This window comes from Lates calcarifer, linkage group LG7_1, assembly GCF_001640805.2.
Source record: "Lates calcarifer isolate ASB-BC8 linkage group LG7_1, TLL_Latcal_v3, whole genome shotgun sequence".
NCBI lineage: Eukaryota > Metazoa > Chordata > Actinopteri > Centropomidae > Lates > Lates calcarifer.
The window spans coordinates 9402989-9418410 of NC_066839.1; the positions used below are offsets into that span (position 1 = coordinate 9402989).

The 15422-nt window shown below is 40.0% G+C and overlaps 1 protein-coding gene and 1 long non-coding RNA gene across 2 annotated transcripts in view; one reads left to right on the forward strand and one right to left on the reverse strand.

Moving 5' to 3' along the window:
- The window catches only part of otofa (otoferlin a), a 74537-nt gene that overhangs the window by 11713 nt on the left and 47402 nt on the right, over window positions 1–15422 (forward strand). The window contains 1 exon segment of the mRNA XM_018676022.2: window positions 6499–6587. Coding sequence (XP_018531538.1) covers window positions 6499–6587 — 89 coding nt within the window.
- LOC127142656 (uncharacterized) lies at window positions 8640–10657 on the reverse strand. The gene is made up of 2 exons (XR_007813612.1): window positions 10340–10657; window positions 8640–10245 (listed from the first exon to the last, which is right to left on the reverse strand). It is a non-coding gene; the product is annotated as an uncharacterized LOC127142656 (long non-coding RNA).

A 15422-nucleotide genomic window follows, 5' to 3' on the forward strand; every position in this document is an offset into this window, starting at 1 on the left:
TCACAGGATCACAAGAGTCATTAGGATTCATCCTCTGGGGAACATGAATGTCTCTACAAAATCAGATTCTTGAGATATTTCAGTGTGGAGCAAAGTGATGGAATCAACTGATGAAATTGTTGTTAATTTCTGAGTTATTAGTAGTAATGCATAATGCACACCCTGAAGTATATGCAGTGCAAAAGTACTCCATATATATGCTCAGTATATACAGAGTACATGCTAAAGTGAAGACACAGACAAAATGGCAACAGTTTCTTTTCTATCATAGATTTGCTTTATTAGAGGGATGAAGATAAACGTCACTAAAATAAGAAACTTATTCACAATGAATAAACTGTTGTATAATTAAAACCACATTCATAAAAAGAATGATGGAAGAAATATGATTGAAAGAAACAGAATGCTGAAAGGTAAAGTGAGGTTACTGTATGTAGGCGAGTAAAGTTCCAGCACTGAATAATTTACTGTTGCAGAGGTGGACTCTCTCTTGTGTTGTACATGACAGCAAAACTGAGAGAATACTGACCAAGTCTCGTCTCACAATCCTAGCCATTATCAAGCATGTGGAGCTGACTGGCTGTAAAGCCTGTTGTAATGAGAAGGTTGCTTGTGCTGCCACTCTCGCTGCAGTCCACCCTTATCTCTTTTATCCTTTCAGAGTACATTTAAACCTGCAGAATCCATGTGCAGATGGCAGCATCATTACAAGATCACAACAAGCCTGTAAAGACTACAGGCCGACTACAGACTATAGAGACTGCTCTTACTGTAAATATAACATGTTGCTCCCAGCCCTTGTAGTGAATGAGTGTGAAAGATTAGAAAGAACATATTGTTCATAATTAATCGCAGAGGTGTTTTCATCCTCTGTGTCCATGGCAACAGTTATGAGATATCGAAGGATGGTGCGCGGGGAGGGAGAGTGAGGACGGCCCGGTCATTCATGTGCTCGCCACAGTGCTACAGCGTGGGATCACAGCAGTGATAGCTGCTCTTCAACTGAGCATTTAGCCCCTCTGATTGGCCACTGTGGCCTCAAGGTTTCCGGTTAGCGAGATCATACCTGTCACTTTTAATGAGCGGCCTCGCTCCAGCAATTAGGCTGTGTGTCGTACAGTACAGAGGGTTAGAGGGGAGATCTGGGAGTAGTAATGTGAGTTCCTAAGACAGAAAATAGAGAGGAGGATCTAAAATAAGATCAGTGCTGTTTTTTTTTAAGAAATATCTTTGCAGTGGTGATTGCCTTTCAGATTACTATCGCACATTTCTTTATCCACAGTATCTGTAATATGTTTTCATATGAAAGAATTAGACTGGATGTTAGAGTAGACGCATTGCAGCAGGTTTACGTCAGCCTGTGTTTGAGGCACGGTGACTACTTGACAACCTCAAGTCCAAGCGGTGCAGAGCTTCACAGTGTACAAGACAACAAGAACACAGTGTAACCTCATACTCATACTTTGTTGTGTTTTTTTTCTCCATTTTGTTGCATTTAAAAGCTCTGCACAGCCCTACAGGTGTTTTCACAGACTTGGCTGCTTAGAATTCAGATTGAGGTTGCATGGAGCTGTGGTGTAGTTCACATGAGGTCACTAAACTCTTTGCACTAAAGAGAGAAGGGGTTTTTCACAACAGGCATCTTGACTTGTCATAGGTGTAACTTACAACATTAACAACAGTTCTGCTCTGTTCAAGTGTCACAGTAAATCATGACAGTGTGACGGTGAGCCAGCATGCACAATACCAGGACCCTGAATAATGAATTAAAGAAGCACTTTAACAGGGCGTACTACACATTCGGTTGTATAAAGTCCTCTGATGCTCTGGATGGAGCTTTGTCAAATCTGAGAAAATATATAGATGATATTACATTAGTGATATGGACTTTTAATATAGGTGTGAAGGATGGGAGTTGCATTATGGGAAATGTAGGATCCAGTGTTTTTGGAACTTGACCCATACTAGGTATTAAAAGTTGGGATATCTTGACCTTTGCTGCTTCAACTTTGACCACTCTCATCTGGATGAATTTACTTTTGTTTTTACGCCATTTGAGAGTTGTTGAATATAAGGAAACTTTCCATTTGCTACCTCAAAAATATCATTATATATTTTGCTTCCATGTGCAAGCTCAGTTTCTGTATTACATTAGTACAGAGAGTACAGACACCATTTATGAGTAGCTTTTTTATTTTTTGTCAATGAGAAGTCAGTTTGGTAAGAATGATTAGGAGACTTTGGTCGTCCCTGTGGACTTGTGGACAAGAGTTTACTATTATAAATTAACGAGACATTTTAATCTTGAAAACCTCTCATTTATTTAAGTCAAGCATCTGCATAGTTAAGAAAAATAAGATCTCCAAAGACTTGTGTGCGTGCTTTATTGCTCCAGTGAAGAATGTATTGACTTTGTCGCATTTGTACCGTTTTTATACAACATGCTCCATCAGCTTTATCTACTTTCCGTCGTCTAAAGGTTATATCATACTCTTCTAAAATGAGCTACCATCTCTGGGATCTTTTCCCTTTTGGCAATTCAGTTAATCTCAAGTTTGTGAAGGAAAAAAATTGTTCTCATTTGTCACAAGCAGACTCTCTTGAGAAATGTGTTGTCCATCGATGGTCAACTGACAATCAATATAGTCATCCCATGAATGTTTTATTGGCGTAACCATGACAAACATATCAAACATATCAAACATAATGAATGCCAGTAAATTTCATCCTGTGTGTTTTTTTTTTACAGGTGCCTGCATCTGTTCAGCAGGCTGAGATAGCACGGCAATGTGCTTCTGAATGTGTTTAAATTTTAACATTATGCGGCTCAGAGATGGCAGATTAAAAATAGACATTTGGCTAAATCACAGTCATGATCGGTCAAAATCGTGTTAGTTATTCATGTCTGTTGTACTTGTGAAATAAATAAATAGAGCTGCGTAAAGGGAATTTAGGGTGCAGGCAAACTACCCAAATAAAAATAACAAGCATCACTTTTCTCTGAATAACCAAAGAATGTGAGCTGTTGCATACCTGTTTTTTCAGAAAGTAAGAAATAGGTGTATTGGAGAACTGCTTAGCTTGACAAATGTGAATATTATGCAGCTTAATGTTGCATAACACTACCTGAAATTGCTTTCTTCAGAGAAAAATGGAACCTTTTTGAAAATGCAGTGGTCAATATTGCAAGTGATTTTTTTTTTTTTTGTAACCCTGTAGCTAAATCCCATTCGATTGTTTGCTTTGTCGCTGCTCTATTAAAACTTGTGCACAGCTGAAGCACACTGAACCATTCCACCATAATGGATTCTCTGCTCTTGTTTTATTTGTCTGCACTGTGTGGGTATTTAAATCCGCTGTAAGCACTTTTGTCCGTCATGGTGACTGTGAAAGCATTTGGCAAACATAAACAGCTTACTCCTTCATGTTGTGGATTGCTGCATGTGTGTTACTCTAGAGATAATCAGTCTTGGACGTTGTAGCAGCGAATGAAGCCAACCAAAGCTAAGAGATGCTCGCAATAGAGTTAGCATGGCTGCAAGTGGTAGTTTAAAGTTGGTACATCTGTGTTTGTGTGTATAGAAATGTCACGTAAGGGATGAAATGTGCACCTGCACCAACACACACTACACCTGTGTTTGCAGGCACACATTAAAATTAGTGGTTTCCTTACACTGGGGAAATTAATGTGGTTGCCCAGTGTCTCTGGCGTAAGATAAACAAAACATAACCACTGGTGTGTCTGCATCATTTGAGCTAGAGAGTGTGTTATCCACTGGTATGTGTATATTAGCCATCATTTCCTCCATTAGCCATGTGTGCTGTCATCCGTGCAACATTAACACCACGCAAGGGCCTCTCTCTGCTGCTCAAACACAATGGAGGAGATTTAGTTGTAAATGAGATGGGGTATGGCTGTATTTGTTGTAATCTCAGCCGTCGACCGTCACTCTGAGGGTGTTTGCAGGCGGAAGTGGTGTGTGAAAAATAGGTAAGAATGGGGGATAGCGGTAACAGTTGTGCCTGGATGAAGTCTGGGAAGAGAAACCACCGACTGCGAGGGCCCCTCAGGGCTGAGAGAGCACAGATTGACCGTTTCATGCAACACACACACAGGTCCAGATTTTTGAAGGCAGGTCTACCGGTACCAGGTGGGAACCCCAGGATTCGATAATAGGACAGTCCTGATGGATCGCTTGCCTGACAGCATGCAGTGTTTTCCTGAGTGAGAGGCCAATATCAGCAGGGAGTGAATGAGTTTTAAATCACCTGTGCAACCTTTATCCCTCTGCCCTCATACAGCCTCTGTCCCTATGGTACTGTAATACAGAAGGGAAGGCTCATAGGTGATTTATTGTATTTACTTTAATGTGAATCAGCACATGAACTCATCATTTTTCTGTTTCATGTTTCTTTTCCCCCTTAATTTTGTAGCCTTGTCATAGTTAATCAACATTAGAGAGCTGAATAATACATCACAATTTGGTATCAGCTTTTATTAATGTGCATGTTAATGCCTATAATAAGACTTGTGAATATGAATGGGGTCGATGCTTTTAGTACATCTATCACAAAGTACTCATAGATATTAACTACATGATATTTCAGAATTTCCTACATCTAAATCATATTCCAAAGGCAGTCCTTTAAAGTATCCATCTTAATTAAATGGATTCATGTTGAATGAATAATTCTGTCTGCCAGTGCAAAATCAGCAGAGACAAACCTGAAGGGAGCTCTGGATATATTTCCTTGCTAATTTGGGCTTTAGAGTTAGAGAACCTTGAGAGTTTTAAGAGCGTAAAGACCTTTGTTCATGCTTGTTTTTATTTTTTAACTGTATATTATATTTCCATAATTACTAAATTTGGGATTTTGTTTGGTCTATAAATATACACATTGACTACTTTGGATGAAACCAACCAAAAAACAAACAGTGAGAGACAGGCAATTATCCTCAACAAAAACAGGCAAGCATTGCCTTGTAAATGAAGATCTGGTTTTTTACAGGCTGAAAAGGCTGAAGCTTCAGCTTATTGCACCGGCACTTTTTTTACAAATCAAAATCTATTTGATGTTTAGAACTAACATCAAGCAATGCCGGCTAACAGCAACATAGAATTTGATGACATTTTTATATTTGGTCAGCAGATTCACTGTTCCATAAATTTGCCCCTTTAACAGCAAGACAAACATTTTTCATTGCTACTAAACTTTAGTTTTATTAACATGCATGTTCCTTTTTTGGTCAAATCATTTGTGCCATTTTAAAATCCACCAAACCCTAAATATGAAGATAATGTCTACAGACACGTCATCAATGCCGTTATGAAATTCTCTTAGGAACAAAATCCCTGTAGCGTTGCAATTCTGCAATTTAAGTTTTACAATTAATTTCATTTACGATTGTTCTCAAGGCTCTGATGGATTTTAAAGGCACCAAATTATGTCAGAAATAATTTATTCCTATAGGAGCCATTTTATAGCCTCAGATCGTCCAACTGGATCATACTGGTTGTTCGGAAATGTTGATTAAAAAGAAAGAGACTGAGACTTTGGAACAATCTGAGTGATGAGTTGTCTAAACTTTATCATCTGTTGTCTATTACTATGTTTTATTGTGTTTCTATTAGCTGTAAGTGTGTGTTTCATTCTTTATGAAGTAACTAAGACTACTCACTTATACAGATTCTTACTCTACTTAGTTGTACTGTATGATTTGAGTGATTACAACTCATCTACCTTATTGACTGTGCTGCTGACAAACTAATTCTGTGTTGAGAAACACTCAGGGTTCACATAATGTGCATGACAGCCCCATCACCAGATGTACTATGTATTTAACAGTGTGGAAAAAACAGGAAAGCACCATACTGAGTGACAAAGCCAATTAGCAAAGACATCATTGAGGAGATTTCTAGTTGAAATGACTTATAAATAAATAATAAATAAAAAAGCTGAAAGGTTTTTTCCTTTCCCTGTCAAAGCTACGTGAAATGAGCCACGTGAAATGTCTTTATGCTGTAATTTCAGAGCTAATTAAAGTGATTATGCCTAAGAAGGGTTATCCTTCAAAGCTGTTTTCTCACTCGTTTTTTTCTCAAGGATATCCACCAAGACATTTTCAAGAATTCATTACCATAAAGTTTTCCTTTGCTGCCACCTTTTCCTGTTTTACCTCATAGCAAATAAGCTTATCAATATTCTTAGTCAGTGCTATACAACCTCGAGATGTTTATGGTAATAAATAAAACATTGCAATGCGTTATTCCCTCAGAACAGCACCTCTGCTGGTAGTGATTCTTTTAAACTCAAGGACAGCTCAGAGGAACAGATGTATGCTGACACAAAGCCTTGAATCTGGACTCTGATTGACTTAAAGGAATAGAATAACATTTAGGGAAATACCTGTATTTGCTTTCAGTTCAATGGACAGACTGGTTCAGTACATATGATAGAGAAATGTGCCGGTAACTCCAAGCTTTGTATGTTTTTCAGACATTTCGATGGCCCATTGCCAGCAGGCTGGATGGAAACGAAATGCTGGAGATCCAAGTGTACAATTACAGCAAAGTCTTCTCCAACAGGTAAGATGTACTTCTGCTCCCAGCTTCTCCCTCAGCCACATTTACTACACCAAACAGGATTTCAGAGTAAAGTGTTTGCAGTTTCAGTGCCCTTCCTGCCTTCCTGTCATGGCCTATGACCGATCCAGAATGACACGCGGTGTGTGTTTCTTAGACTAAAGCAGAATAAGGTCTATATTCCCCGTGAGTTTGTTCTAAATTGACTCAATTGACTGTACTGTGTAACAGACTGCGAGCCACAGAGCTGGCCATGAATGAGTTTCACATCAGGAGGGGAGTGGAGGTAATGAAACCGTGTTAGATCCTCAGTAATGGGCACATTTGTCACTCCACATTCTCCAAACAATCAGATCATGAAAAACACGCAGCGTGTTTTAATGGACAAGGCAACTGGGATCTAGTGTTGAACATTTCTTATGCTCTAATTATTTGCAGTGTGTGTGAGTGTATGATTGCACTGTTCATGTGTGTTTGGGAGTGTACACAATTCAGACAAGCACACTTTTATTAGCACTGTCATAGTTTGCATGTTTTTACTGTCAAATTCCAAGATGGGGAGGGTGTGTTCCAGTTATTATTAGCCACTCTCAGTTCTAACATTAATGACCAGAGTGCTCTTGAGCAATGCATTGACACTCAGACCTGCTTCAGGGATCCCGCACAGCACTCTAATTACTTCTAAAACATCATTTGTGCAGAAGCTATGTATGGAAACTGGCTAATTAACAAATTTCCATCTCCTCCTCCTCCACTTCTTTTTCTTGTTTTTCATCAGCTCTGTTTCCCTTGAAGTTTATCCTGCAGTGTAGCTCCTCTGGCTGATGTGTCTAGATCTGAAAAGCTGGTTATGCCAGGAAGCCTGTCTGTCTCCTCTGTCCGTAACAAATCCAATCAGGTCGTTACAGCTGCTGCATTTAAGTGGACGGACTGGTTGAGGTGTCCAGACTAAGACAAATTACTTCACCCACACAGTCATTAAAACTTGCTTTGTCTATGGGTGTATGTAGGTGGTAATACGTGTGTGTGTGTGTGTGTACACCTCTGTCTTTATACTTTATCTTTGTGACCTTATCATGTCTGCCACATGTGAATATAGTTGTGTGTGAATGTGTCTACTGTAGGTGGAGGCACATTTCTCATCCACTTACAGAGATCACTCAGTGCTAAAAGCAAGTGGCAGGCGTGCAGACAGATGTTGTATCAGCTCCACATCAGCTATGACAGCTGATGATTTTTCTAGTGCTGTTGTGTGGAAGAGGAAAACAGAAACAACATGCCAATTCATAGAGGGTCAGAAAGTTAATGAAAGGACCAGAGAATCATCTAAAACTCAGTTCACGTTTCAACTAGCACTATAATCAGACTGAATTAATATCTCTCTTCGTTTTTTCATCTGGCAGTGAGTTTGTGATTGTGTCTGAAATAGTTTTTTTATTTGGTGTCAATATTCATGGTCTCCAGAGGAAAACCCCCACTGAATTTGGTGGCCCTTTGACTTTTCATGTAGCATCATCATGAGGTTGACATTTTTATTTTCAAATATTTCAAATTTCTCAAAAACTTTAGGATGGGTTGCCACAGAATATGCTTACAGGTATTCATGATGCCCAGAAGATACATCCTACTGACTCTGACAGTCTCCTGACTTTGTATTTAGCACCACCAGAAGGTCAAAGTTTTCACTTATCCTGTGAAATATCTCAATGTCTAACAGATGGGTTATCTCAAAACTTTGCACAGAAAGTCGTGGTCTCCAGAAGATGAATTCTACCAAATTTGGTGACTTTTCACCCTGTTCCAGCATATTAGCCTGTTAGCGTGATGACAATATCAGAATCAGAATCTTTATTTTCATTGTACAAGAGCACATCAAAATTGTTTGCAGTCCCCTTCAGTGCAAAAGAAGCTAAATTCTTACAGCTATTCTGTACAAAATAGAATTTAAAAATGAAAATATGAAAAGATATGTGTAGTAAAAAGTGTGTGCATGTATGAAAATAAATATATGTGAACAAAGTTGACATCAACACTGGCATACCATATTGCACATGCTTGTTGCCATTTTCAGGGTATTTATTCTCTTGCTGTTTTTCTGGCTTTAGCACAAGAAGATGAGTCCCAGTTCCTAATGTAGCCTACAAAGCTCTGGTTGACCTGGTTGTTTTTTTCAGCCATGGTAAAAGGCATTGATAAGCAAACAACTGTACTCAGGCCAATATGTATATAAAACATGTTTTTTTTATCCTATTTGGGAATTTTGGAAAAAAAAACAAGCAAAGAAATGTTGTTAATGCTTTTAAATCAGATACAATTAAGAAACTTTTTCATCCACTTATTTCTTTAAAACACCACAAACCCAACTGCAGGTGCATTCACATGTATAATACAATATACACTCAGGCTAATGTGTGCACACACATAAGCACTCTTGCATACAAAGACTCTTAAACACAGCCCCACACACATTTATGTGGGTAAATTATTCAAAGTGAGTCATAGCTTGTGTTGTTCTCACACCTGCTCCATATGTCCAAAGGCTGCATCATTACCAGGGAAACTGATCTGCTTCATCACTATAGGCACCAACACACTGTAAGGCCAGTGTGTCACACCTTGCGACCTCAAGTGCGATCGCATTACTGCAACACAAAGAGAAGGCAGTGAAGCATGATGGTCTCTGCCCTGTGGTGGCATACAGACCATGTTTTATTGTCTGTTTTCCCCTGTGGCTAAGAGATATGCTTTTATATTCTGCACACTGTGGAGTACAGTGGGTGTGAGTTACGGAGCACTGGAGCAAAGAGGTTATATGATTGTATGATTGTATATTCAAGGTCTTCAACCTGAGGTTAGCAACTCTGAGGAGGGTCCATGGAGGAATATCAGGGGGTCTTTGAGATTAGAATTTGAATTATTGATTGTTTTGTTTTTTTGTATGTTGATCATCAGCACCAAGCTTGCTACCACTGTATCTCAATGCAGGGGGTGAATCTTCTGAAGTCAACATATTTAGCTCAAATACATCATTACCATTTGACCAGGCCATTATGAAAAATTATGACGTAAGAAAGCCAATCTGTACCATTAATTTTTGTCTCTGTGAGACCTGACAGATGCCCCCTCACCCTTTTTATTGAATCAAGAATCCATTTTCATCTAAAAAGGAATTATCAAATCAAAACTTAAAAATCAAAATCACAAGTTGTGGTAGCTTTTAGATAAAACTATGTTGTGAAAAGTGATTTATATTTGTAACTAATTCAACTGGTAAAAGCCCAGTCATCTCTTTCTTTAGTCTGGACAGCTAACTTCATGTTCAGGCTGACTTTAGAAAAAATACAGCCTCCTCATACATTTCAATGAGTCACGTTTGTCAGTGCAGTGAGGTTACTAACACAGAGGACTACAGCAAAAAACATAGGGCAGTATCATCCAGGAAGGTGCTGCTGTAGCCAGTTGAATATGTGCAGCACAGCAACGCCAACCTTACTTGTGGCTCTTTTGAATCCCATCTGCTCCATGTTTTTATCACCTTTTCAAGCTTCACTTTCATTTCGTCTTTGATCCAAAATCAGATCATGTCAGTAACCACAGATTGGTCAATAGACTGATGCAGCTGATGGATCCGTAGAGCTGGCTTTCATCCTTGAACTTTTGTCTGCAGAGGACAATGAAGACAGTGAGACAGAGACAAACCAGCTAGAGAAAACTAAACAAAAAGAGAAAAGCAAGCAGAGACAAACAACTCTGACCTTTGACTTTGAGGCGCACTGTTTTCCATCTCAGGATATGTCCTTCCTTGCTGTAGACTCTGCAGGTGTATTTTCCTGTGTCTTTATCTGTGGGATTTTTCAGGGTCAGACTGAGGTCTCCACTTTCCAACAGGTCTTTCCTCATCTCCGTTCGGGCCCTGTAAAACTGGTCCTGGTCATTAAACTGTTCAGAGCTTCTCTGATACACATGAACCTTCTTGTAAGTGTGACTGTCACTCCACTCCACTTTGATGTCTTCAGGCAGACCTGTGGTTTTGAAGGGCAGCTGGACAAACTTCACTCCCGCCTCCACATTTACCTGTTGGACTGAGAGGACAACAAACCACAACATCAGCTGCACAGACAGCAACAGCAGTTTTTAATCACTTTATTGAATAATTGCAAAGTTGTCGAGAAACCTGAAGGACAGAACCAGATCGGACCAGAGGCCTGTACTACGCAGCAGGATTTGTGGTTAGCAAGATAACTTCAGGTTTAACAGTGGGTTAAGACTGTGGTTTACCTCATCTGTTTTGTAATAATAAGAATATAATACTCATATATCTGACCTCGGGTCTCTATCTACAAACTGACCTTTGACCCGGAGGAGCACCTTTCTCTTCAGCAGGATGTTTTCTTCCTTGTTTGAGACAGTGCAGGTGAAGGTGAAGCTGTCTCTGTCTCCATTATGGAGGTTTTTTAATGTCAGACTGAGGTCTCCAGTCAGTGGGTCTTTTTTCATTTCTGTTCGGCCTCTGTAAAATGCATTCTGTTTTTCAGGCTGGTCAGAGCCGTTCTGATACACATGGACCTTCCAGGTGTCACTGTCTGTCCACAGCACTGTAATGTCTTCAGGCAGCTTAACTGCGGTTTTGCAGGGCAACTCGACGGAATCCTTCCATGCATCCACCTCCACCACTTGAACTGTGAAGATAACAACCCACAACATCAGCTGTACAGAGAGCAGCAGCATCATTAAGCACATTTTCTTTGTCTGTATGAAGTATTTGTAGTGGAAACACATTTGATTAGTTCAGTCTAATCAAAATCAACAAAATCAAACCTTTATTCTACATCACTGACCTCTGACCTGTATTGACAGCACTGACCTTTGACCATGAGCTCCACCTTTTTCTTAATCAGGATTTTTTCCTCCCTTGTGTAGACGGTGCAGATGTAGGTTCCTGTCTCTGTGGGGTGTTTCAGGGTCAGACTGAGGTCTCCAGTTTTCAGTGGGTTTTTCTTCATGTTTGTTCGGCCTCTGTAAAACTTGTTCTGTTCATTGGGCTGGTCAGAGCCATTCTCGTACACATGGACCTTCCAGTCCTCACTGTCTGTCCACTCCACTCTGACATCTTTAGGTAGGTGAGTTGTGGTTTTGCAGGGCAGCAGGACAGACTCCACCTCTGAATCCACACTCTTCTTGTAGTCTGAGAGGACAACAAACCACAACATCAGCTGTACAGACAGCTACAGCAGCACTGATGGTAACAGGACCGCACTGTGAAACCGTATCAGTGTAGGTTCTCAGTCATCCAAGTCATGTTAGTCTTAGGCGCAAGTGTTGAAGGAAACTGCACTTCTTATAGGTTTCTTAAAGATGTTTCACCTCTCATCTGAGAGGGTTCCTCAGTGCTAAAGGCTAAACAACCACTCCACACGTGCATGGCACAACATAGGAGAACCAGCTCATTAGGACAAAACACAGCTGTTCATCTGCATGTAAAGGAGAAGGGACACTCTTTCAAGGATAAAAATGTCCACATTTTGGCTAGTGAAGACAGATGATTTGAGAGAGGAGTAGAGGCCATCTATGTCCATCTGGAACAACCATCTTTAAACAGAGGTGGTGGCCTACGACATCAGCTATCAGCCACCTACAATGCAGTAGTGCAGGTACTTTCCTGAGGGGACCTTCCCCAAAGGATCAATAAAATTCTTACCTACATACCTACCTAGTGTTGAGATCCTTACCCAGGTAATTTAACCCCATTCACACCTTAAGCCATGTGATCCTAATGACTCACATTACAACAGGGTGCGTCAGTGACTCTCAGGACCACCTCCAAGAGGTTAAATACTCTAAGAATACTATGAAGAATCCCCCAACCAGCCTCTAAAAATCAGGAAGCCCTTCAATTGAGAGGTGAAATGTCTTCAAGACACTTAAAAGAAGTCCAGTTGCCTTCAACTCTAGCACTTAAGTAACTGATCATTTACTCTTGTATGGTCTTTCACTGGGACTAATCAGGATCTACATATTAGTCATTGATTGAATTCTCAGTTCATTCCTGATTGCTCCTTACTCTCAGTAGTAGTGACATACCTGACATGAAATAGTGTCGAAAATATGATAAAAGACCTCCAGCAACAATAAGAGCAGCAGCCAGGAGAACAAGGACAACCAAGAGAATTTTGCCCCAGAATGGAAATCGTTCTGTGGACAACAGAAACAAAAAGAACAACATAACCTCTGACCTGTATCTACAGTACTGACCTCTGACCTTTATTACATTAAGTGTTGTAGTTTGTTGCTGACCTTTGACCTGCAGCTGTACGGTCATCATGCTACGTCGTCCTCCAACTGATCTGATGGTGCAGGTGTAGTTTCCGCTATCAGAGACCTGGAGCTTTGTCAGATTGAGGCTGAGGTCTCCCTCTTCCAAAGCATCAGGCATCATTGATGTTCGGCCGCTGTAAAGCTGGTTTTGGTCTTTAAGTTCATCACCATTTGGTTGACGCTGGTGAACGGTTGAAGGACTAAGATCGTTGCGGCTCCACACCACTATGGGGTCATCCAGGTCGAAGGTGTTATACTCACAGGGCAGCAGGACAAACCCTTCCCCCTCAAACAACTCCATAGCTGAGGTATGCTGGGACACTGTGAGGACACACAGACAGAGAGGGTCCATCTCAGCAGCCTTATGTTTAATGTTTCATTACTCTTTCATACTCAGGTCACCCAGGAATCAGCTGAGCAGGCTGCTTTGAATCCACATAGCCACAGTTTAACACCACTATCCCGAGTTACTCTCACAGTTTAGATTTCATCTGTTTTCTGGTTCAACATCGTATAAAAATGACTGTTACAGGACTGGATGAGACAGACATCCCCACAAGGAGAGGAGAAGGAGCAAAAATACATCAGGGAAGCATTTAACCATGCTGTTACTCAAACTGGGCCTTTATCAAAACCATAAACAGGTACACAACAATCCAGGAAAAGAACAATAAATGGAACAACAACTGTGCAAAACACAGGACAAACAACCCCTCAGGTCAGGGCTCAGCAGTCCACCTACATCTGAAATATCAAGATTTAATAAACAAACACATGCTGCTTTTAATATGTTTTATTTGGTTAAAAATAATTCATTTCTAGAAAACACTATCATGATTCAGTGACATGAGTAATAAAATGACAGTTAAAGCAATGGAGACTAAAGAAGTAATGCAGAGTTTTATCAGTCAGATCAGAGAGAAGAAGGTTATCTTACCATGCAGGAGGATCACAAACACCACAAACATCTGCATCTGTAAAAACTACAACCACCACCAAAGTCCACTTAACTCTGCTTCTTACTAAACTAATTCCAGAAACACCTCCAGGACTTCAGTTCCACAGCCAGTTCTCACTTTCCTCTGTCTGATAATCTACTGACACTCACAAAAAAAAATGTAGTTTCACATTGAGCTGCAGGAAGTTTTTTTTTTTTTTTTTTTTTTTTTGGGATTACAGTATCATGTTTCCGAATAAACATCTTCACACAAACACAAGTGTGTAGGTGACGTTGAGGGTAGGAGATTTCCTGGTGATAACAAAAACCATGGAACAACCATAACTCAAACAGAGAAAATTACAGACCAAAATTGGTGAATATCTTTCAATCACCCAGATGTGCCATTTAAAATCTCTCAGCACAACATTTTTTTGTTGTATGCCTGAACTGACCTTTTAACTTACAGCAGATTTCACAGTTAAATCAACTCTGATCAGCTGCTGTGAGGTGAAAACTGTGAGATTCAAATTCAGAGGTTGTTAAACCACCTCTCTAGAATGTTTACAAGAGATCAATTCTGAGGAAGAGTGGGTGGTTTAATTCCCGCATTTCCCGGACCTGTTGGTCAGGTTTATCAAGCAGCTTCTGACTGACAGACAGAAAGCAGAACCTTCATTTCTGTTGATCACCTGTACGATAACATTTTCAGCACTTTCAAAGCATAAAGGAAAACTACTGACAGTTTGTATCATTGACTTGAATTCATTTCAAAAGAGTGTTTCAGTGTCTTTGATCAGCTGATGGAAGAAGTGAGCATGATACAAAACTGTGCGAAAGAAAGTGCAACAGCTTTCATTTGTACAACACTGATAAAAATAAAACATTTTTCAGGGGTTTTTCCGTCATATGTCGTTCCTGATAGAAACACTTCCATGGTGGATTTGGCTGATCTGGGGAGTGACACTTGATAAAATTACTGCTTTTATAAAGAGCTAATGTGTTAACATGCAGTGACGTGTTCCAAGACATTACCAGTGTGTGTTGCACTTAATAGTCCACATTTGATAGTCCCGTTTTTTCGTTCCATCATACGAGTTATTATTTATATTATGTGTTTATAAATGACTCTTCTTTTGCTGATTTTTGGTTAATTTAGATGGTCAGGGTGCAGACATAGTCTCTGTGAGGTTTGGTTGAGTGTGTAGGAGAACTGCACCATCTCATCTAAAGTGGGATGAATGCCATCTCTCCTAATCAGACCAGGTCTTTCCCCGAAGGTCTTTCAGTTGTCTGTTAAGTGCACATTGTTTGCTGGATACCACTTCAACAGCCAGTGGTGGAACGCTAAAATGTGGCTATACATGTTTTCACTGGTCAGATTTGTTAGGGGTCCAGAGGTTTTTATAACTGGTTTTAATATTGTGGCTGATCGGTGTATTTCAACATCTATGCAGCTCATTGTATTGTTTTAATGGAGGGCTGTTTTGTCAGTCTGAATGCACTCTGGAGGTATATGTGTGGCATATATAGAGATGAAAGCTCTACAATATAGCTGAGTGCCAGGTCATGAAATTCAGTGGTAT